Consider the following 22,759-nt stretch of genomic DNA (forward strand, 5'->3'; position numbering starts at 1 on the left):
TTGAAAAAAGAATACATGAATTATACAAATCTAAGCATGGATAAGAAGAAGAAACTCATGCTTCTAATGAACACTGATCAATTTTGTTACAAATTTCTACAACTATATTGAGGCAGATTATTTACAAGGGTCGGTCAACTTCCCACCCATTAAACCTCATTAACATATCGCACAGACCCATCTATTCCTCTCCACTTTCATCTGAAGATAAAGGAGTATTAAGGGCTTACATATATAAGGCGCTAAACCAAGAATTCCTAGGTTTGCAGCACCGAAGACTACTATAAACATATGTAAGTGCTACAGGAAACTCTTCAACCGTTAAATAGGTGTGAGAGATCAGCTCTAAAACCCTGTAGTTACCTTGAGGGTTCCAGTCACAATGAGGACAGAAAATTATGAAACTGATAAGAATCTGAGAAATCTTTCCTGTCTAGCCCGATGATGCCGGGACCAGGAAGATGTGGTCCCTGATGACGTTCTTCTTTGCCTTTTGGGGCGGTAGAAAAAATCTTCCGTGTCCAGAACATACGAGATCTGCAAATGAGACTGGTAAATAAGCAAAACAGCAGAGAGAGTTCGTATATCTTAGACAAATTGCTTTATAAGAGCTGTTAGACCAGGAGATGAGGCCGTAGCACTTCAAAATTTCCACAAGAGTGAACATATATAGCAAAACAAGTAACAAACTGGCACAGCTCAACAGGGACAAATGATACTACAAGCATGAAAGGACTAAACGCTTTTAGACGCCATTCTGACCAGTCTAACATAAACACGTAATAAAAAATATAACGCACTTAGGGCGTCATAGAAATGACATGAATACAGCATCCAGATTACAGAATCCAAGCTCTGAATGGTGTCGAGAGTACAAGTTCTGCAACAGATACACTTGCATGACACTTGTACAGTATTTCAATTCGCAAAGCACTGGGATTATTAGATGGACATAATCTCACATTATACTTTGCAGTATGGCCCCCGGCCTTAGTTAAGATGTGTGTGAAACTGATACACACTAAGGTAAAATAAACTGAGAAATGTTCCTGGACTGTGATTAATGTTCAAAATAGGCTTCCCTGTTAGAATAAGAGAAGCGATACAACAGCAAAATAAGGACACACTCACGGTTACAATCCTGGCTTTCGAGAGGCCAGTCCCCTCCTCACCTCACAACACTCAAAAATAATCCATGCCCTCCTCCTGTACCCCCAACGTCTCTAATACAAAAATATACTACACAGTCACCAAAATAACCCTAAAGTAAAAGGTAACAGCTAACAGCAACCTACAGCCACCTAGGATGTCGTCCCTTGCTCCAAAGTGGCAGGAATACCAAGTCAACTCGCTGAACCAGCAAAAAGTGTGTTACCCTTATCAAGCATTCTTCTATATTTCCTTTTTATAGTTATGGTCAGCGAAGTTGAATGTATCATTACCCGCCCCTAAAGGCTTCACCTTGTCCTCAAGGGGAAAAGTAGGGAATTGCTTAGAGATGGTGTCGGCTGCCTCCCATGAGTTCTCAAATTCTGCTATATCTTTCCACTTTACCAACACTCCCAGCTGCCATTCAAGAGCTTGCGAAGCTTGCGTATGTCCTCTGGCTGAATTTGTAATTCCAGACTTTCAGAAAGTGCAGCAGGGATGTGGGGAGTCACCATAGCTTAAGGGATGGCCTGCTTTAAATTAGAAACTTGGAACACCGAATGAACATGTGCGGTAGGTGGTAAGTCAAGCCGGTAGGCCACTGTGGCAACCTTCTCAATAATCAAGAACGGGCCATTGTAGCAGGGGCTGAGTTTCTCATTGAGTCGCCTTGCCAATGTGCACAGTCGGTATGGTTTAATCTTAACATAAACTTGTTCCCCAACCTGAAACTGAATATCTCTTTTGTGCTTGTCAGCTTTCTTCTTCGTTATCTGTTGTCCCTTAGCCAGATTCTATTTAAGTGCAGCAATGATCATGTTCCAGGCTTAGTTTGCTCATTAACCTCTTCAATCGCTAATGGTTCATCTTGTAATTTAAGAAAGGTATGGGGGGTTGCGCCTACAGACAGCTTTAAAAGGCGTCATATTGGCAGCACTATGATGTGAAGTGTTATACCAATATTCGGCCCAAGAAAGCCATTTTGCCCATTGTGTAGGAAAACAACATAAATATGTTTCCAGTCCCCTATTTAAGACTTCCATCTGTCTATCAGACTCTGGATGATAGGAAGAACTTAAACACAACTTAGTCTCGCCTGTTTGAACAATTCTTTCCAAAACTGGCTAATGAAGATTCGATCTTGATCTGACACAATTGTCTTTGGAAAACCATGTAACTTGTCAATCTCTCGTACAAATATTTCAGCTACATCCTCAGTTGCGAAGGGATGAGAGAGAGGCAGGAAATGGGCATATTTAGTGAATCGATCAACAATCAGCAGGATGGTGTCATACCTCTTGAATTTGGGGAGCCCTGTAATGAAGTCCATACTGATATCTTCCCAAATATGACAGAGAATAGGCAGGAGCTGTAATAGGCCATTCGGTGATAACGCTTGGTATTTGTTTCTTTGACACACATCACAATGTACAACATACTTATAAATGGCACTGAGCATTCCTTCCCAATATACCACACTTGCCAATCTTTTGTATGTACGCAAGTAGCCAGTATGCCCTCCTATAGGAGAGTCATGATACTCTTTGAGTAGTGTCAAAATTCTTGTTGAATTCTTTGACAAAACCAGTCTGCCTTTGTAGTGTAAGCATCCCTTCTCTAAGCTATACCCCTCTACACTGCCTGGTTTAATAATCAGCTGCTGTACAATGTGGTTGAGTTTGGGATCAGATTGAACTTCCTGTTCCCAATCTTCGATTTCATCATGCTGCCATAGAGAACAACCCCTCAGCTCCATCTGGTCTTCTTGTCATGACAGTGCATCTACAACCCTATTCTCCTTGCCAGACTTGTAAACAATCTCAAACTTGAAGCCCATTAATTTAGAGACCCATTTCTGTTGATTCTCATCAACTATTCGCTGCTCCAAAAGATATTTTAGAGCTTTTTAATCTGTTCGGATGGTGAATTTCTGCCCCCACAAGTAATGTCGCCACTTGTTGACTGCTATTACTATTGCCATGAGTTCCCTCTCATATACCGAACTTTGTTGTACCCGGTTAGAGAGTTTTTGACTGAAATATGCCATTGGTCTGCCATTTTGCATCAATACAGCACCTACTCCCATCCCCAAAGCATCGGTTTCCAACTCAAAAGGTTGGAAAAAGTATGGCATAGCCAGTACTGGAAGACTAGTCATTACGGCCTTGAGCTATTCAAATGCATTTGCAGCTTCTAAAGACCATTGGAAGGCGTCTTTCTTTAACAAATTAGTGAGGGAACTTGCTATATTGCTATAATTCCTTACAAATCGTCAATAATACCCGGTTAGCCCTAGGAAACCCCTCAAAGATTTCACATTCTTGGACTTAGGCCATTTAACCATGCTTTCCACTTTTGCCAGATCTGCCTGAACCCCTTCTTTAGAGATGATGTGACCAAGATATTCAATTCTGGGTTGGGCAAAACTGCACTTTTACAAATTGATCACCAGCTAGTTCTCTTTTAAACAAGTTAGAACAGCATGTAAATGCTTCAAATGAGAGGTTAGATCACTATTGTAAATAAGTATGTCATCAAAGAATACTTATACGAATTTACACAAGTATGGGCAGAATACCTCATTCATCAATGACTGAAAAGTGGATGGTGCATTGGTGAGCCCAAAGGGCATTACCTTAAATTCGTAGTGTCCCTCATGTGTTCGACAAGTAGTTTTATGCTCATCTCCAGCTTTGATTCTAATTTGGTGGTACCCAAATTTTAGATCCAGTTTAGAAAACAGTGTAGCCCCCTTCAATTCGTCTAGCAATTTATCGATGGCGAGTATAGGAAACTTATCCAAAACTATAATCTTGTTCAATGCTCGATAATCCACACAAAACTTCCAACTTCCATCTATCTTTTTGACTAGCAGAACCAGGCTAGCATAAGGACTGTTACTTGGTTGAATAATCCCACTCTTCAATATTTCTCTCACCATACTCTCAATCTCATTCTTCTGCAAGTGGGGGTACCTATAGGGTCTAATGTTAGGTGGTTGCTCCCTAGGTTTGGTCATTATGGCATGATTATGAGAGCGAGGTGGTGGTAAGCCATCGAGCACCTTGCAAACTTCGAATATTCACCAAGTAGTTTCTCAATTTCGGGACCGAACACCACTGTATTTTCCTCCTCCATGGTGATCCCACAATATTCAATTAAATACCCTTCCCCATTTTTTTGCTATGACCTGACTAGTGACCTGAGTGAAATATGGGTTTTTGACAGTGTTAGATCCCCTTGCAAGCAAATTCACTCCCCTTGGTTACTAATCTTCATGGTCATCTGACTCCAATTAACCTTTACTTCACCCAATGATTTTAACCATTCCATTCCCGGGACGGCATCAACCCCACTTAGTGGAAAAGGATAGGTTTGTCTAGTGTTATACCCCTGTATTTGAAACGATAAATCCTTGCAACGTTGGTTATGTCTTAGCATGTATCTGTCCCCCACAGTGATGCTACATTCTGCAGTCTCTTCTGTTGGTAGGCCTTCTTTCTATAATTCCTTAGCTACAAAATTATGAGTTGCGCCGCTATCTATCAAGAATATCGTCTCTTGGTCGCAAATTTTTCCTCGGACCTTCATAGTATGAGTGTCCCAAAATCCCACGATAAAATTTAATGATAATTCCATCCGCATGGCTTCCTCAGCGCTCTCCCGACCTTCGTCCCTTTCCCCAGTTGCTTCGGCCCCCTCTATATCTCCTTCCTCTTCCATATCTAAAATCATCACTTGTAGGCCTTTATTTTTGCAGACATGATTGGGGCCAAATTTGTCCTCACATTTGAAACATAGACCGAGTTCCCTTCTGCAAGCGATGTCTGCATCTGAAAGTCGATAAGATCTTCCTCCAGCTCTGGTCATTGCCAAGTTCATTGAAGACGTCCCTGTTCTTGGGCTTGATACTCTGGTTTCAGCTTTCTTCGAATAACTTGGGCTAAGTGAGGGAACCGAATAGGTTCTGTTGGGTTTAAAAACATGGGTCACTCAGGTTTGAGAGGTCTGGGTCGAATCCGGTTTGAACCCATAAGTCACACGTTGCGTTTTGGGTGCTCTGCCTTCCTGTGCATGATCCAACACCAGGTTCTTCTCTTCTATGCGTATCACTGTGATCATGACCTCTTGCAAGGATGACACAATCACTAGCTTAAGCTTGACCCTGATTTCTGGATTAAGTGCACTTCTAAAGGCTTCAACCAAACACTTCCGATGCATCTTGAAGAGGAACGAACAACCATTCAAATTCTTCGACCAAGTCCGCCACTAAGCCTTCCTGTTTAATCACAAACAACATCTCATATTCATCTCCAATCTGTGCTGAGTGAAATCGCCGAATGAGTTCACGTTTAAACTCAGACCAACTTCTAATTAGGGCTCGTGCTTCCAATCATTGGTACTAGTTTAATGCTCTTCCCTCAAGACACACCATTGCTGCTTCCAACCTTTCAGAATCAGCTACAAAGTTGACGCAAAAATACCTCTCCACCCTGAAGAACCACCCGAGTAGGTCCTTCCCGGTGAACACCGGTAACTCTAGCTTTCGATATTTCCCAGAATCTTTCCCTATAACTCTGTTTCCTTCACGTTGCCCTCCTCTATTCTGTTCCCGAGGCTCTTCAGTGTGAGACTCCATTGGATGTCTCTGGTTCTCCAATATTAGAGCCATCACATCTTGCAGCTCTTTGATCATCTCCCTGACCCCACCTATCTCCCTCGTCAGTCTCTCATCGATCCCTTTCACCTTCCCATTCAACCCTCCGGTGACTTCTTTCAGTTCATGCAGATAGTCTTCTGAGCTTGCCATCTCCCTTAAAAAGCCTCAAGAACAACCGGGCTCTGATACCAAACAATACACACTAAGGTAAAATAAACTGAGAAATGTTCCTGGACTATGATTAATGCTCAAAATAGGCTTCCCTGTTAGGATAAGAGAAGCGATACAACAGCCAAATAAGGACACACTCACGGTTACAATCCTAGCTTTCGAGAGGCCAGTCCCCTCCTCACCTCACAAAACTCAAAAATAATCCATGCCCTCCTCCTGTACCCCCAACGTCTCTAATACAAAAATATACTACACAGTCACCAAAATAACCCTAAAGTAAAAGGTAACAGCTAACAGCAACCTATAGCCACCTAGTTTGTCGTCCCTTGCTCCAAAATGGCAAGAATAACAAGTCAATTTGCTGAACCAACAAAAGGTGTGTTACCCTTATCAAGCATTCTTCTATATTTCCTTTAATAGGTATGGTCAAGAAAGTTGAACATATCAAAAACAGAGTCATGAGAAGCTATAGTACTAAAGAAGCACTGTGACTGAACAAATTTGGAAACTTGATGGGGGTCTGGGTTCATTAATACTTATGTCTGAAAACTGAAAAGGTAGAAAGAATGAATCGGGCTTAACTGATTCAATCCAAACCAGCAAGGTAAATGGGGAAATATGGCTGCGGTCCTTTTGGCAAGGTGAGAAGAGTGACGGTCTTGCCCAAACTTGTAGTGAGCCCAGCCTCTCAAAAGGTGAAGTATGGTTCGGACGTTCTGTTTTCATTTTCTATGTTCTCCCTTGTTTTCTAACCTATAATGGTGTAGTCCTGCTAAGACTCAACGCTAGCAGATTTTTGTTGGTTAAATTGAATAACTGTTATGAAAGAAAGAAAGTCTCAAGAAGCAAAAGCCAACAAAAATGGAAAGCAACATACCTTGGACGAGTTGCAAGCTATCTTACATTCCAATCCATTTATAATTTTAACACCTTCCATGGCTAAGCACATAGATGTAAGTTCATCTAGATCTCCATATCCGCGCTTGTTTCTGCATATACAATTGACATCACCAAATTATGCATCACCTAATTGAAAGCAACTGCTGGTAAACTTATAGAAGTAAAAGTAGGCAAACAACATTCACAACAGAAAATGGTGCCCCAAAGAGCAAATTAAGGATTAACAACTGGTAGGCCTCATAAACTCAACCAACAAATATACTAATATGTTAACATAAAGTTAACTCATAGTTACCCTCATCTCGATTTAATGATAGCTTATTGCTGTATCTTGAAGCACCTAATGTTATGATAAACTAAGTTCTCAACAACAGCTAAAGTGAAATGTGAATAAAACATATTAGTTGAAGCATATGTACCTACCTTTGCAGGATAATGCCATGAGGTTCTTTTTTTCCAGGAGAGACAGACAGAAAATCATTATACAGATAAAAGGAAAAATTTGGATCGATTGAAACAGCAAACACCTCAGGCTTTTCATTCATAGTGTCCATCAGCTGAACAAACACTCGAGAGGGAGTACATGACTGCAATAAGACAACATTGGAAAATAATATTATCCGTAAGTAACAACGTAATATATAAGGTCAATAACCCACATTTTATTTGTAAAGGTTCACTCTTTCCCATTTCTAGGGAGTGGAGGGGGGAAAAGTCATAGAAGACCTACACATTCAAAACGATATATATTCTCATCATGAAGGATGACACGTGCGTTTGCATAATAGACTGAATCGATTAATTTCCCAGGTTTCCGAGACTTTTCATACTCATACAATTGGAGAAGTTTATTGTCTATCTCATCTGTTACAACTGTTTGAAGCTGAAAAGAAGAAATAAAATTCGGAATTTCAAAACTTAGATGAAAAAAGAAAATTTAGATGAAAAACAAGTCATGAGTACGTGGAGAAATAAGAAAAAGAAACCAACGTACCTGTCTGACCAACTTATATATCAACTTGTCCAGTGTGAATAATATATAAGACTGGTTTCCAATAATTGCTCGACATTCGTCTTCAAACTTTACATTGTCAGCAGAGCCATCAAGCAAGTTGTAAAGTGCATTCATAAATCTAGAGAGAAGATAGACAATTAATCATAAAAGCATTAAGAATTTATCCAAAAATGAAATCAAAATAAAATCTCAAAAGAAACCTTGAATAAGGATCTGGTGAAGAAGCCTCCTTTGTTGTTTTCCATTTTGTTTCAGCACTCATTGAATATTTTTTCGCTAATGAGATCCTTTCATAAAGTATCTGCCAAGTCCGAAGAGTGAATGCTATATTAACCAAGGAAGAGATTAATATATCAAACATTAAAGTAATAACATTATCCTTACTTGATGAAGCCTAAAAAGAACAAAAAAATCATCATTTCCATAGAAGACCCTGGAATTATTTCTTTCCTCAACAAGTGAAACTGCGGAAACACGCTTCGTGAGAGGCTTTACAGACAAAAGGAACCTTTCTGATAATGGCAATGATAAGCCCTCTCCTCCAGCAGATTGAGCATCACATATGCCCTCAGCTTCGCCTTCACTCTCAGCCTTACCCTCAACATCATCACGTTCTATATCTTCATCCTCCTCATGCTCTTCTCGAGAGCATGCATCACCAGCAGACTCACTACCTGAGGCATCTTCACCAGCTTCAGAAACATTATCACTGTCCTCATCATCAGCATCTGCACCATTATCACCTCCAGCCTCTGGGCAGCATTCTTCCTCCCCATTTCTAGATTTATAATTTCCTCTTTCACTATTATGCTTTGACTTGGGCAGTGCCTGCCCACCAGAGTCTCCGTACCCAACAAAATTATCCTCCTCTGAGTCAGCATTGGGTGATAATTCACCCTCCTCCTTTTCAGCTTTGTAAGGTCCAGCTATTTCTTCATGGCTTTTAACTTTAGTGCTTTCAATTAGCACTCCATTGGCAAATGGAAGTGAAGGAGCAATATCACGACCCTGAAGCACCAAGTCCAAGACAATCAGAAAGGCACACCAACGTAAACTTAGAAAGGAACAATAAGGGTAATTATTTTTTTAAAGAAAAAAGGATAGTAAGAGAAAGATGAACAGCTAAAAGCTGATACAAGTACTTCAGTTAAAACAAGTTGAATATCACCGCCACTGTGGATTCATACCTCCATCAAAGGTCCATTACCACCCTGAGAAATGGCAACACCATCATCACCGCCTAGTGTAGCAGTTGATCTTGCTGGATTAAGCACACAGCCTTGAAATAAAACAAGTTTTAGAATTTTTTTTCCAAGGTCATACAAGTTTTAGAATTTTTCCAGGACTAAAATTAAGTAATTACAGCATAAACGAAGATAAATAACTGAACAAAATTAAACAGCCAAATTCATGCAAAGCATTAATGTTGCAACTATCATGCTTACATACCTGAAGTAATTTCTAAGCTGGTCTTGGTCATGCTAGTTTCTCCTCTAACTGCACTTGAGGTATTATTGATAATTGATTGCTCATCAGAGGCAATCTGTTTACTAAACCCAGAGACTCTTTCACTACAATCTGCATTGTTCTTCCCTTTATCATCATCTCTACAAGCACGGTCACAGTCAACAGGTCCATTTTCTTTGTCATTGGCTAAGCTAGTCTGTTGGCCATTCTTCACCTCATTTACTCTACCATCCACTTCATTATCAGATTTTGGCAACCTTGAAGGAATAGAGTCTCCGTGGGAGTTTCCATCACCTCCTGTATTTGATGCAACAAAATGGGCAACACGTTGCCCAGTTTTCCTGTCCTCCAAATTTTCTGTCCCATGAGTACGAGAGGGAACACCAAGAATCAACTCCAAAAAGGTGGTCCAAAGTCTCATAATTTTATTTGACATATCTTTACTCGAGAAGACTTCCTCACATGAATAACGAATAAGTTTATATAGGTCCTCATGAATCCCACCATCCGAATATTCAAACTCTAGATGTGGAATTAGAGGCTGTCTATTTCCAGCAGCGATAGCGTGAAGAATATCATACTCTTTCTGTTGCTTTGCTTTCTTTTCTTTGATTTCAGCCACCAAAGCTGTATATTTAATTACAGAGAAAAAAATTAGAACTGAGTTTAAATCTACCAATGATTTGAAAACTAACCAAAGGTTGGGATAAATCAAATATAAGCTCATATATTGAAATCAGCAACAATCAAAAACTTGTCCTACACCTAGAAAGCATGCCAGCAATAATGTAAGCTGTGTTCTATGAGACAAGGGAAAACTCCTAGAGAGAGCACTCTGGCATTTAAAGTCCCTAGCATCCTGATAAAAATGCTCCTCACATTTCAAGCTTCCATAAGAAGTTGCCAAAGTTGCAGCTTGCAAAAGCAATTAAGTTTTTTTTTTTTTTTTTTTTTTTTTTTGCGTAAACATATTTCTAACTTATAACAAACACTCAGATAGGACGCATGGACAGTTGAAGATCAGATGCTTGTGCCATTGCTGGCTGCAAATATATTATACCCAGCACCACAAAATTGGTCATTATAACTATCCTAGCACCTACCAGAGGTTGGCTTCAGAACTATAATGGTGAAATTTCTTGATTGACCATGTACTTTTAAATTAGTCTACTTTCCTCTCTTATGGAAGCACATCCATGGCTCATGACAAGCCAAAGCAGTCAAATCCACACGCACACAATTTAATCATTGTGATTTCAAAATAAACTTACATTTAGTGCTCAGGTTCTTTGAATCTTGTTGCTTGAAATAGAAGCTCCGATGATCAAGTGATTTGTAGTGGTTTTTAGCATAAATTTCAGCCCAAACCTTATTGAAATCAGATCGACACCTACTCCACTCCTCTTGTTTCTGCTTCAGACGAGTCAATACCACAGGAAGTGCATGAGTTGGATGTTTCCGTAATATGTCCAGAACATCAAGTCCATGATCTCCATACAGGCGTTCAATGCACCTTAAATTTAGAGCTGAAATATGACACCACATGGACAGAATAATAGATAATTAAGCTCTGATATAGAGAACAAAAAAAATCCTCAAATTCAAATTATAGGTTGAGATTATTTTGATACAGACCGCTAAAGTGATCTTCAATACAGATTGGAGCCTCCATATTGATCTTATTTTCATTAATGCTATTATACAACTCCTCTGCACATTTGGCAGCTGAGCTAACAGATTCTAATAACATGTCCAGCTCAAATCTACATCAAAAAATCATCACCATTTACCACATATTAAATGTTTTTCATTGGTAAAACATTGATCCAGTAGGAAGGGGTTAAAATCATAGAACAGTCAAAAGTGACCAAATCATCAGACTAAAAGGGATGCTAAATAACCAGCCCAAGCTATACCTATCATCCTCACATCGAAACAAGCTTTCTTCGTACTGATTCCTGCGCATATGTTTGAAAGAGTAATCCTCACTTCCTGAAGTCACAGATACCCAATGATCGTTCAATACTTGAGCACCAAGCTCAGATCTCTGACTGGCCACAGGAATTGGATACTGCAAAATTTAAAGACAGTAAGAAGTTCCACAACAGAAAATATATTGATGAGGACAAGAAGAACAAAAATGTAATAGAAGTTTCATACATCTTCTGGCAGAAGACGATAGCTTGGAGTACAAAGTTGACAGTTACTTAAGTCAAGTTCTTGAATGGATTTTCCCCAGTATTTCTCCCGGTGTCTTTCCTTGTCTTTAGCTCCATTCATCTCACGCTTCTGGTCTTTGTCTTTGTCCTCCAACTTTAACGTTCTGGATAATTGACCATCACCACCTAATGACTCTGAAATCAACAAGATTTGCAACATCAAAATTGACAGATGAGACAAGAAAAGAAGAAAACATCTAAAATCATTCACCGTAATTCAACAATATACTCTAAATGTTTCCCTTAAAACAAATAATTGAGATAAGTAAAAATTAATATCATATAAAGAACTCAGTCCACCAATGTGATCACCTCCTTCCTCAACTTAAAGAATGTAATAAAAAAAGTAAGATACACTGTTAAGTAGATACAAAAAAGAGTAACCATAAGGAGGACAGCTAAAATAATTTATATAACGACTTACTTTTACTTATGACACCAGCAAGGAACCCATCTACAAGAACAAATATGTCAGAGACACCATCAACGTTAACATATGAATGTACAAGAAAACCAAATACTAAAAGTTGAGAAACAATCACCAATATTTTCGCAACGCTCCAAGAACTCATTGAATTCATCCATCAGATCAGGGTACTTTCCAAGTAAGTCAGTCACCTGAAATGAGAACTCGAGGTCATCTTGAGTAATAATAGTGACAACAGAAACCCATAAAGAAAACAAACTCAATGCCTAAACGAAAATTCATTAAGTTTGAGCTGAGAAAAAAGGTCTGATATGGCCCAGATCATCTATTGGACTCGACATAACCACATCTTCTAATGAATTCAAAAGGCATAGACGTAAATGCTGCTAACATACAGCACCAAAGCTAAGTTGGAAAACTATACAAACTCCCTTCTCGCTTACACCTATAAGTAGCATTGAAGTGTTACTCATAAAGGCAAATGTATGGTGCTGGTAACATTTGAGGCTTATAAATGATTAAAATAATTTAAACATATGAAGCATAAACACAAAAATGTATACTAGCATCAAAATCAAACAAAACCACAGGCCTTTACAATGGTATTGACTCTAGTAATCTATATATAAAGTTCATGCTAGAAAAGCATTTCAAAATAAAATCTTGACCCTGGGGCTAAAACTGTGTGACCAGAATAAAAGGAAACTGGAAATTTACCACCACTAATGACATGAGCAGTCCAAGAATACATGGACTAACTTGGCTACAGAGATTGAAAAACTAAAGGCAAATTACCTTCGAAATTTTCATCTATTGATGCCTTCCTACCAGATTACAAGGTAGATAGATGGCTCATGATAATGTTCATTAACAGCTTTTGATGACCGTTACATTAAGTAAATGGCCCGCCCTGAAATCATTCAAGCATATCCAAGCCCCTTCATTTTTTTTTTGCTTTATACACCCTTCGTCTAAATACTAGAGATCCCATTAAAAACACCAACAAATTTGTCTAAAAAAGCATATACCAGCTAAAGCATTGACTCAGCAATAACTTGCAGCATTTTCATTCTAGGAATTGCTTATGAAATTTGAACAAGCACAACAAACTGATAGTCAATAGATGACACCACAAATTATTCTCAGAAAAGCAAGCGCACATGTTGAGTTTTGAGTGTAAAGTAAAAAGGTTGATTCATCATTGTCAAGATACTGAAAACTGAAGTAATGTCTTCCCAGTCTCCCAGATGCTAAGGCTGGGATTGACAAAAGCAAGGGAATATCACTTACCAAATTCTGCAAATCATTCCTTTTTATTATTCCATTGCTGAAAATATGAAGGCACTTCAAGAAGGCTTGGTAGTCATCTGAACTGCCCAACTTTTCCTTAACTTTCTCACAAAAACTGAATGCCTGGTTATACATGCCTGGCAAAAGTCGAACAATCCAAAAAGAAGAGGTTACGAAACCATACAGACCAAGATGATAAATCAAATCCCACTCTCCTCCCATGATATATTTAAATTGAAAAACCACTAACTTCCTAACCAAGAAAGATAATAACAATACGAGAGACATGCAAATATAGGGAACTTTAACAGATCCAAAAAAATAGCTAATTGTATTTTAGCCATAGGTTTTGATTCTAAATCATCAACTACACTTGAAATGGGCCGGGATGTGTTGATTTCATCTTATTGGCATCCAGAGAATGACTGTGAAGATCTCAGTGTCCAATACGAGGAGATATAGGTCTGCTTGTTTCTTTTATCCTTTCTACATTTTTTCCACTTTTCTTTTGCTTGCTTTTGGATATCTTATACTCTACTTACTCTAATTGCTTCCTTTTCTCTCTAATATTACTTCCCTCAATAGGGAAAAAATGTCCATAATTAATATACACACACATTCTTGCGAACTGATTTTGGCAAACATTCTTTTCGCAAATGTTTCACCGGACAATGTAACTAATTAAAGCTTCCTTTGCTCTTTGATGGTGCTTGCACCAAATATACTGCTAATTAAACTATTTTCGGAAGTAGAACAGATGAACATCTACGTATTAACCCTGGCTAACAACTCTAGCAATGTTAAATTAAATAAGCAACAATCTAGAATCAAATCTGATCCATCTACAAAAATATAGCATGATGGCTTACTCTTTAAGGTATCTTTGTCATCATATGAAGCAAAATCAGCTGCCAACCCAAAACCTTCAGCCTTCTTGGAAGATATCTTTTTCTCAGGAAATCGTGGTTTGAAATCCCTGTTATTATCATGATCAGGTTCTCTCTCATCCTGGTCACGAATTTTCCTATCCCTACTTTCCTTATCAACACGCTTCCTCTGCTCCTTGTGAGATTTCATTAGTGCCTTGTCATCATCCAGTTCAGGACGATCAACACTTGGATCACGATCAAGAGAACTAAGCCTTTCCCGTCGATAGCGGTGCTGTAAAAAGTCAAAGTCCGGAATCCCAACATAAATAAAGCATTTCATAAAACTCACTGTAAAGGGAAAGGAACAATCTTATTGCCTTGTCCACTTGCATTGGCCGTATCATGGGTGCTGTAGAGCCTCTCTCACCAAATCGAGGAAATGAATTTCGACCATAAGGAGCATGCTGTGAAGAAGGCGCTGCAGAAGTATCTGGTAAGAATCTAGTAAACTCCTCAAGTAAATCCGGATGATCCTCAAAAAGGGTAGCGACCTAGAGCATTAAAAAAAAAAAAAAAAAAAGTAGGATGAATCAAAAGACATATAGAAAATATTGCAATATAAACTTTTTAAGAGATAACCCAAAAAATAGAGTCAAATAGCAAAAACGAGCTGAACATTTTACCTCACTATAGACCTCACCAATATCCTTGTGCTCTTTGCGGTACATGTTCAAAATGTCCAAGAATGATTTGTAAACATGCTCATCATTTTGGAATCGTTTCTGCATATGCAAAACCCATCAATTAATGGACAAGAAGCAGAACTTGCAGTAAAATGAAAATCACTTTTACCTTTATCTTGTTTACAAAGCTTATAGCTTCTTCAAATTCAACTGTTTTCTTTGGAGGAGCCTCATCCTCATCAAGTGTAATCTCATAACCCTTTGGCAAGAAGGTGTTAAATCCAAAAATCAAGTTATTATGCCCTTTGAATAGTTCCTTCACCCTTGCAATGACACCTGCAGTGTCAGTCCTGCGGAGGGGGGAAAAAGTTGAGACCCCCTGATCATTTAAGCACCAAATTTCACAATCACATGGTTTAAAACTAAGTGTGAAGAGTCTACCGTTGAGCCTTGAAATCTTTCATGACCTCTAAGAACATGTCATATTTTTCTATTTGGTCATGAAACATGTCTTTCACTTCCTTCAGATATGATAAAGCGTCATTGGTAGTCAATTTCTGTGAAGTAGCTCCCCCTCCTCCTCCCGTTCCCCCTCCCCCTCCCCCTCCCCCTCCTCCAGGGATTTGGGATTGGCCATAGCTTCATAAGTGGAATATAATTACAATTCAGATACCCAGCATATCAACATTTATAGCATCAAAAACTTTAAAGCTAATATAATAAATGTGCTACTTAATTGGTGGTCATATTGTCCAGAAATTATATTATCATGTTTTTCCTTTCACTAAGCTTCCGGTCAATAGAATAAAGGGTGTTTGTGTGTGTGTATTTGTATTTTCACTAAGCTTTTGGTCAATAGAATAAAGTTAATGTAATGCAATTGAGAGCATTAACGATGTTACTCAGTAAGATTTATGGATATGACAAAAACCAACTACATCTGCTCCCAAATGTTATTTTACCACCGGAGAACCCGTTCCATAGTCAATTTAAGTCAAATAAAAGATAAGCCCACAGCAATTCAACAAAAAATTCCTCAATAGGTAAAAAGATAAATAATCTTCGGGCATTAGCAAGACACCTCAGGTGAAAACTCAAAATCCCCAACAATGCAAGAAACGCTTCAATTCATCATCGAGGCGGTGTTAAGGCCTTGACAAGATACACTCGCTAAAGATGAGCAATTAACTCTACAGAGAAATGAAATTGGCATGCGAAGGAAAGAAAAGTAAGAGAAAGACATACGAATCCCCGCGTGAAGAACCCATGGGTCGCTTTAATTGAGAAGAAGCATAAGTATCGTCCCTAGTTCTCTTCATATCTGCCCCCGAAACAAAAACAAAAAAGACAAGCAATCTTTTAGAAAAAGAAAAAACAGTAGGGAATGAAATAAAGAGGAGCACATATCAACAACGCGCAAGAAAGAGAAAAGGGGCAAAAACATGCATAAGGTACCTTGCAGTTGGTAGATTTTCTCAGGAAATATGCTGCGGAAAGAGCAAGCGAATCACTGGGAAAAAAGAAAAAAACAGTGAAGAGCCTGATCGCCTTTGGGTTTACCTGGTAATAATTCTTCCCTTGCTTTGTATGTCAGAGAGAAGAATTGGGACAGACAGCCAGGAAAGATTCATTAGAGGTGCAAGGAAAATTTATGTTGAGAGAAAGCTGTGGTACGAGGAGCTGAAACTCATTTTGGAGACAAGTAAATTTTCGAAAACTGATGAGCAATCCCTCGTGTTGAAGTTGTTCCAATTTTAGAATTTTACGAGTACTTGTCTTCCACTCCCATGCGGGAAGCCGAGCGCCCTAAATGCGTGGGTTTAAACACGATCCATCACTGAGCCCGTTGGTTTTTTGGGTTTTGTCCTGCGAGGTTTGGGTTATACGCACCCTTTATTTTCCAGGCCCGTGGTTTTTCTGGCGGTATCTTCCGCGATTTTCATACCGATTCCAAAAGATGTGCCCTTTTTCTTCGGCCGCACGAAAGATGAAACCTTTATCGTTGAGGTGTTTTGTTGAGTACTGGATTTACAACGATTATTATATTTTTATATTTATTTTAAAGAATAAGGTAATTAAATAGTCCCAAGTATGTACGGGGGAATGCCCAACATTGAAAAGCTTTTTGTGCTTTTATATATCCTAAAAATTTTATTTCATAGTATTTCTGCTCTAAACTGTTATCCACCATTAAATTTAATTATTAAAAATATTGGTCAAACTGTATAATTTAATTGTCAAATTTAACGATGGATAACGACCAGAATATTTTTGTAGGAAAATAAACTTATAGGATATATAAGAGCCAAAAAAATTTTATTTTTACGCATGTATACGATGGAGAGAAATATTTATGACTCAAGTGGAGTGAATTTAATAAGTATAAAATTGAAATATATGCAAGATGCCTAATTGAACTGATATTGAATTAGGATTATCCTAATTAAAAAAAATTTAAATAGTGATGTGTTGATATTGGTTTTGGTGACATCAAATTATGATAAAAACTCACATTTAAATTTAAAACCCTTTAAAAGAAGGGGGAAAGAGCAGGCTTGGACGAGGGTTGGTCCACACCATTTGATTCCCAGCCCAGCCCAATTCGACAAACGGTAATCAGTTTTCGTTCCTGGGCTAACTTGAACCAAGTGGGAGCAGACACATTTAACTAGCTGGACTTGGGACCATTGAAAAGCAGCCAATGCCGCTCAACATGCAGTAAAGACGAAGAAATTTCCGTGAATGGATTTTTTTTTTCTTATGTTTTTTTTAATTACTCGTATAGTTTTGTTTGTCTTGTCTTATTCATTAAAAAATTTGAACCCCGGAAAACTGCACTGGGCAACTTGCATTGTGTTATTTAGAAAAGAAACAACTGAAAAATTGCAATCCCAAAATGGAAACCATGCCGTGGGCAATGATGTAGGTCAGGAGTATATGGGAACAAGTAATTCTTAACTCTAAAGTCAAAACAGATACGCATTGTGCATCTTCTAGTTTTGAGGCAACATATCATTGCAAAATCACCTCTTTTGTTAACCTCAAATATGCATGCATGCCAAAATCTATATTTCAACATGGTTATGTGTGCGTGATTTCATGCTTATCTGTCCATCTTACTTCAACAATTCATTACAGCAGGAAGTGAATATCACAAATCTTTTGTTACGGCAAAACAACACTCAGTTGCGCTGTAAGTGCGTGTCAAAGGCACACATAAAAGTAGGAGAGACGAAAGAATACCATCTCTCTGGGAATGTATAATCTAAAGGAATCATGCATTATCCGAAACACTCATGGTAAAAAGAAACAGTTGTGCCACGCATCCCTGTATTCACACACTTAAGCAAAGGATGCAAGGTATTAGGAAATAGGCATTAGCACATGAGATGCGAACAAGAAAAGAGACAATCGTGTCGAAAGCCTCTCTGCAATCACATATTTGTCAACTGGGTTGGTTAATGGAATTGGAGTGCCTCCTTTGAAGAGTAAGCAGAGCATAATAAGCCCCACCTGGTCCCTTGGCAAGCAAAGACGAGTGTGTGCCTTTCTCCACCACCTTTCCCTTTTCCAAGACAGCTATCACATCACACTTCTGAACGGTGCTCAATCTATGTGCCACCACCACACTGGTTCTCCCAACCATAACACGCTCTAGTGCTTCTTGCACTGCCCTCTCCGATTGGTTATCCAGTGCACTTGTTGCCTCGTCTAGTAGCAACACCCCAGGGTTCTTCATTATTGCTCTTGCTATTGCTATTCTTTGCTTTTGGCCCCCTGATAATTGTACTCCTCTCTCCCCACACCATGTCTCATATCCATCTCTCAAGCTTGATATGAAATCATGTGCATTTGCTACCTTAGCTGCCTCTATGATCTCTGCTTCGTCAACCTTATCCTTAGCTCCATATGCGATGTTCTCTTTCATGCTGCCTGCAAATAATGTCGGCTCTTGGCTCACCAATGCTATTTGTTCTCTAAGGCTCCTCAGGTGGTATGACTTTATGTTTCTCCCATCTATGCTCACTACCCCCTTTGATGGATCGTAGAATCTCTCAATTAATCCTATGATGGTTGACTTTCCAGACCCACTCTGGCCCACTAATGCCGTTGATTTCCCTGCTTCCATTCTCATTGAAAACCCTTGAAAGATCATGTCGTTCGGCCTAGCTGGGTATGCAAAATGAATATCGCGAAGTTCTATGAGGCCAGTGAGTTTATCGGGCTTATACCCGTTTTGATAATCCGGATCAATTTTTGTGGAGCGATCGAGAATTGCAAAAAGGGAGCCCAAAGAATCTGCACCTCTGGCAAGGTCAGATGTCATGCTTCCTGCATCTGCAATGACACGGCTTGTGCCCATTAGTACCATGAACGTTTGAAATAGTGCTTCAGCTTTGATAAGACCAATGGACATCAGCTTTCCCCCATACCAAAAGTCTAAGGCCCAAGTACAAGCTGTGACGCTTTGAGAGAAAGCAAGGCCAATACCAGCAAACCAAGATTGTCTAAGATTCTCCTGCCTTGGGCCTTCTTGGGATTTTTCAAGCATTTTGAGGATCCGGTCATGGGAAGAGAAGGCTGCAACAATACGAAGGTTCGAAACAGCTTCTGCAGCTAGCTTGCTACATTCATCCTGCGCCTTAGTGGCCTTCTTGGTCATGCTCTTGAGTAAGACCTTCCTAGTGTAGTAGCTGACCACAATAAGGGGTTGAACGGCTATGATAACAATGGCAAACCTCCATGAAATCACCAGGCTCATTGTGCAAGCAATTATAACCGTGGAGAAAGTCTGTATCAGCAGGGATATTCTGTCTCCTATTAGAGACCTCACCTGTCAAATATCACTATCAATGTTAAAAAATGTGTTCACTTTGATAGGGAAATTAATTAAAAAAAATAAGATCAATGCTAAATGAGCTTATCCAGTGTTAGGGAAATTATGAAAAAGATGAAGGAAAACATACCGCACTAGCATCTTTTGCCAGTCTAGACCAAACCGCACCACTTGTATTTTCAGGTTGATCGAACCAACCAACTTCAAATGTGAGTATCTTTGAAAATGTTATCTCTCTTATCCTTTTGGTTAAGTATTCTCCCATGTAAGCAAAATTATAATGCTGGATTATGCTGGTAATCATTGAGAACGCTAATAAACCCAGATAACAAAACGCATAAACCTTCATCTTCTTTTTGATCTCGTCATGGTCTGTCAAAAAAAATGTAGAAACCATGGACCCCATTGAGAATGAGAATAATGGGTAAATTGCACCAAACAGAAACGCACTAAAACACCCTAAAGTAGCTTGCTTCCATTCTGGGAGATTTAGGGCAAGCAACCTTCGAAAAGAGGGAATAGGGGGTCTCTTCTCTTCTGCAGCAGCATCGGTTTCTTCATCGGCATTGGAAACTCGACCTTGTACTAATGAATTCGTAGAGTTAGATTGAGTCATAAGAGATAGTCTTCGACTGCTAGTATTGTTTATGTCCCTATCTGATACAGCAGAAGAGGTAGAGGTGGCAGCATCTTCTTGAGTCATTCTAGACTTCTCTGTTTGGTGGAGGCGAACTAGAGAGGTGTAAAGCCCATTTTCATTTTTCATGAGCTCATCATGTGATCCCATTTCCATAAGGCTCCCATTTTGGAGAACGACAATCACGTCAGCATTCCGAATGGCGGACAGGCGATGAGCAATGATGATGGTAGTGCGTCCAATTACATTGCCTAGAGCTTCTTGGACAACTCGTTCAGACTCAGTGTCTAGAGCACTTGTTGCTTCATCGAGGAGGAGGATTTGTGGTTTTCTGATAATTGCTCGCGCAATAGCAATCCTCTGTTTTTGTCCTCCTGACATTTGAATCCCTTGTTCCCCCACCTGTTCATGTAATGTTATTACACTCTTGTAATTAATGTATAGTCCATGTACCAGTCAAAGTTACGCTACCAAATTGACTAACCCATTCGCATCTACTGTAAGTATATTATTCTACATTGTTTAATGATTTTAAATACTGTCGATGGGATGGGGTAGAACTTTCAAGCTTCTACACCTCTTGTCTTTAGTTTATAAATGGGAGAGTTTACTTTATCCTTTTGGGAATTTTATTTGGATATGTGGACGGGACCAAATTCTCACCCCCGGAAGAAGACAGCATGTGACTAATTTTGGAATCTCCACTAGGAGCATGGGCTATGGGTCCCGGAAACGGAAACAACAAATTAGGCCCGTTTTGTGGCATGAGAAAACAGTGAAACCCCCAATTCAAGAAACTTTTTTACTCAGAAGTCAGACCAAGGCGAGAAAGTTATACTATTTGTTGACTTGAAAATAACGACTGAATATGACTTCCATCTCTTGCTCTTTTTAAAAACGTGGTCCTCTTTTTAAGGGTTGTGCAATTAAATATTTATGATATATGCATATATATACAGATATTTTATTTTGAATAACGTAGAAGATATAATAGAAAATATTTTTACTGTAATTCCCCAATCCTAAACGATGAGCTTGACAACTAATTTTTTGAGATTAAAAAATTAATTAAATTAGTTATTTGTTAAAAAAGTTTGTTAAATTTTTTGGAATACCAGTTTTAATAATTTGCATCGGGAATTACGTCTTCATAGAAAAATCATAGCATGTGGAATTATTCAGAAAATTTAAAAAAAATTATAAATTTATAAAATAAATTAAACTAAAATCTTGATCGAAACAAAATTTCTTTGTTGGCTTGGCTGTGATGGGAAGGAATAAAATTTTAAAACACACTTTCCTAGTCCCCTATGGCACTGTGAACAAGGATCTGCCACGTGGTCAAGTCAAATGACGAGAGTGGTAAAACTGTGATAACGGGGATTTTTTTTTTGGTTACAGACGAAAGACACCAGGACATCAAACAGTAGCTCCACGGGGAAACAGGGATTTTGTTTCTTCAAGGGAATGGCCAATTTGGAATGACGTATTATCAGTGCCCAAAGAGAGGAACCCCTTAATTCTTAAAGCCACTCACGCTACGACATCTGGGCAATGTGTCGTCTCTGGGCCATTTAGAGTAGCAAATAATTATATGACGCACCTGGAATCTTGGAGGGTGATGGACTTATCCACGTCTTAAGGCAAAATTTGGAACAGGAATCCGAACCAGTCAGAATGAGCAAAGAAAAATCTAAACATGCACGTGTAAGGGCTGGAGTGGAGAATGCACTATTGATAATGGTGAGTGTGTTGTTGAAGAATTGCTAGACGGTGGCTAGTTATTGTGTAATCAACTATAGAAATGGATATATGATAAGCAGCACTAACCTGGGTATCGTATCCCAGAGGCAACTGAGAAATGAAATCATGAGCATTGGAAGCTTTGGCAGCCTCCACAATGTCATTTTCAGTAGCGTCCTCTTTCCCAAATAGTATGTTCTCTTTAATGCTTGTCGCGAACAGTGTCGGCTCTTGGCTCACCAGTCCCATCTGCGATCTCATCCACTTTAGGTTCAACCTCTTAATTCCCACCCCGTCCACCCGTATTTCTCCTCCCATTGGGTCGTAAAATCTCTGCAAAAGTGATATCACCGTCGACTTCCCTGACCCACTCCCGCCCACCAGTGCTGCCGTCTTCCCCGCCGGAATCTTCACACTGAAATCCTTCAGGATAATGCTGTCCGGCCTCGACGGGTATGCAAACTCTACGCGATCGAACTCCACTTCCCCGTGAATTCTGTCCAGAATCTCACCTCCCGTGTTCTCTGAATCAATCTTGGGGATTCTCTTTATCACCTCCATTATTCGTTCCCCTGCCGAACTTGCTTCCGAGAGGTACTTCACGTTGGATAAACCAGCTCCCAGCGATCTGTTTCCCAAAGAAATTACAACCAACATCAGGAATATGACTACCCTGACTGATAAATGAGAAA

At 39.2% G+C, this 22,759-nt stretch overlaps 2 protein-coding genes and 1 long non-coding RNA gene across 5 annotated transcripts in view; 1 reads left to right on the forward strand and 2 right to left on the reverse strand.

Moving 5' to 3' along the window:
- On the reverse strand, positions 1–16,473 carry LOC114735144 (paired amphipathic helix protein Sin3-like 2). Of its 3 annotated transcripts, XM_028922812.1 has the most exons (24): positions 16,306–16,383; positions 16,096–16,171; positions 15,458–15,489; positions 15,292–15,427; positions 15,020–15,200; positions 14,851–14,949; positions 14,545–14,718; positions 14,168–14,459; positions 13,299–13,435; positions 12,124–12,199; positions 12,006–12,035; positions 11,523–11,716; positions 11,279–11,433; positions 10,998–11,125; positions 10,634–10,888; positions 9,345–9,989; positions 9,083–9,174; positions 8,280–8,903; positions 8,096–8,196; positions 7,875–8,013; positions 7,611–7,763; positions 7,304–7,467; positions 6,858–6,969; positions 1–537 (listed from the first exon to the last, which is right to left on the reverse strand). In XM_028922812.1, the coding sequence occupies exons 2-24, from the start codon at positions 16,167–16,169 to the stop codon at positions 397–399; spliced, it is 4,134 nt and encodes a 1,377-aa protein (XP_028778645.1). In that variant the 5' UTR covers positions 16,170–16,171; positions 16,306–16,383; the 3' UTR covers positions 1–396. The 3 variants fall into 3 exon arrangements, with proteins under 3 accessions (XP_028778645.1, XP_028778644.1, XP_028778643.1); XM_028922811.1 differs by lacking the exon at positions 16,306–16,383 and adding an exon at positions 16,411–16,473 and having other exon boundaries at positions 15,292–15,489; XM_028922810.1 differs by having other exon boundaries at positions 15,292–15,489.
- LOC114735146 (uncharacterized) overlaps positions 16,422–22,759 on the forward strand; it is a 19,340-nt gene continuing 13,002 nt past the window's right edge. The window contains exon 1 of the long non-coding RNA XR_003739239.1: positions 16,422–16,503. This is a non-coding gene — a long non-coding RNA (uncharacterized LOC114735146). The remainder of the gene's footprint in view (positions 16,504–22,759) is intronic.
- Positions 17,937–22,759, reverse strand: part of LOC114735145 (ABC transporter B family member 15-like) — a 6,189-nt gene continuing 1,366 nt past the window's right edge. Inside the window, exons 5-7 of the mRNA XM_028922814.1 lie at positions 22,155–22,695; positions 19,818–20,726; positions 17,937–19,684 (exon numbers count right to left, since the gene is read on the reverse strand). Of these exons, the coding sequence (XP_028778647.1) occupies positions 18,296–19,684; positions 19,818–20,726; positions 22,155–22,695 (2,839 nt within the window). The 3' untranslated portion in view covers positions 17,937–18,295. The remainder of the gene's footprint in view (positions 19,685–19,817; positions 20,727–22,154; positions 22,696–22,759) is intronic.

The sequence above is a fragment of the Neltuma alba genome, unplaced genomic scaffold, assembly GCF_004799145.2.
Source record: "Neltuma alba isolate B1F8T4 unplaced genomic scaffold, ASM479914v2 tig00013179_pilon, whole genome shotgun sequence".
Classification (NCBI taxonomy): Eukaryota; Viridiplantae; Streptophyta; class Magnoliopsida; order Fabales; family Fabaceae; genus Neltuma; species Neltuma alba.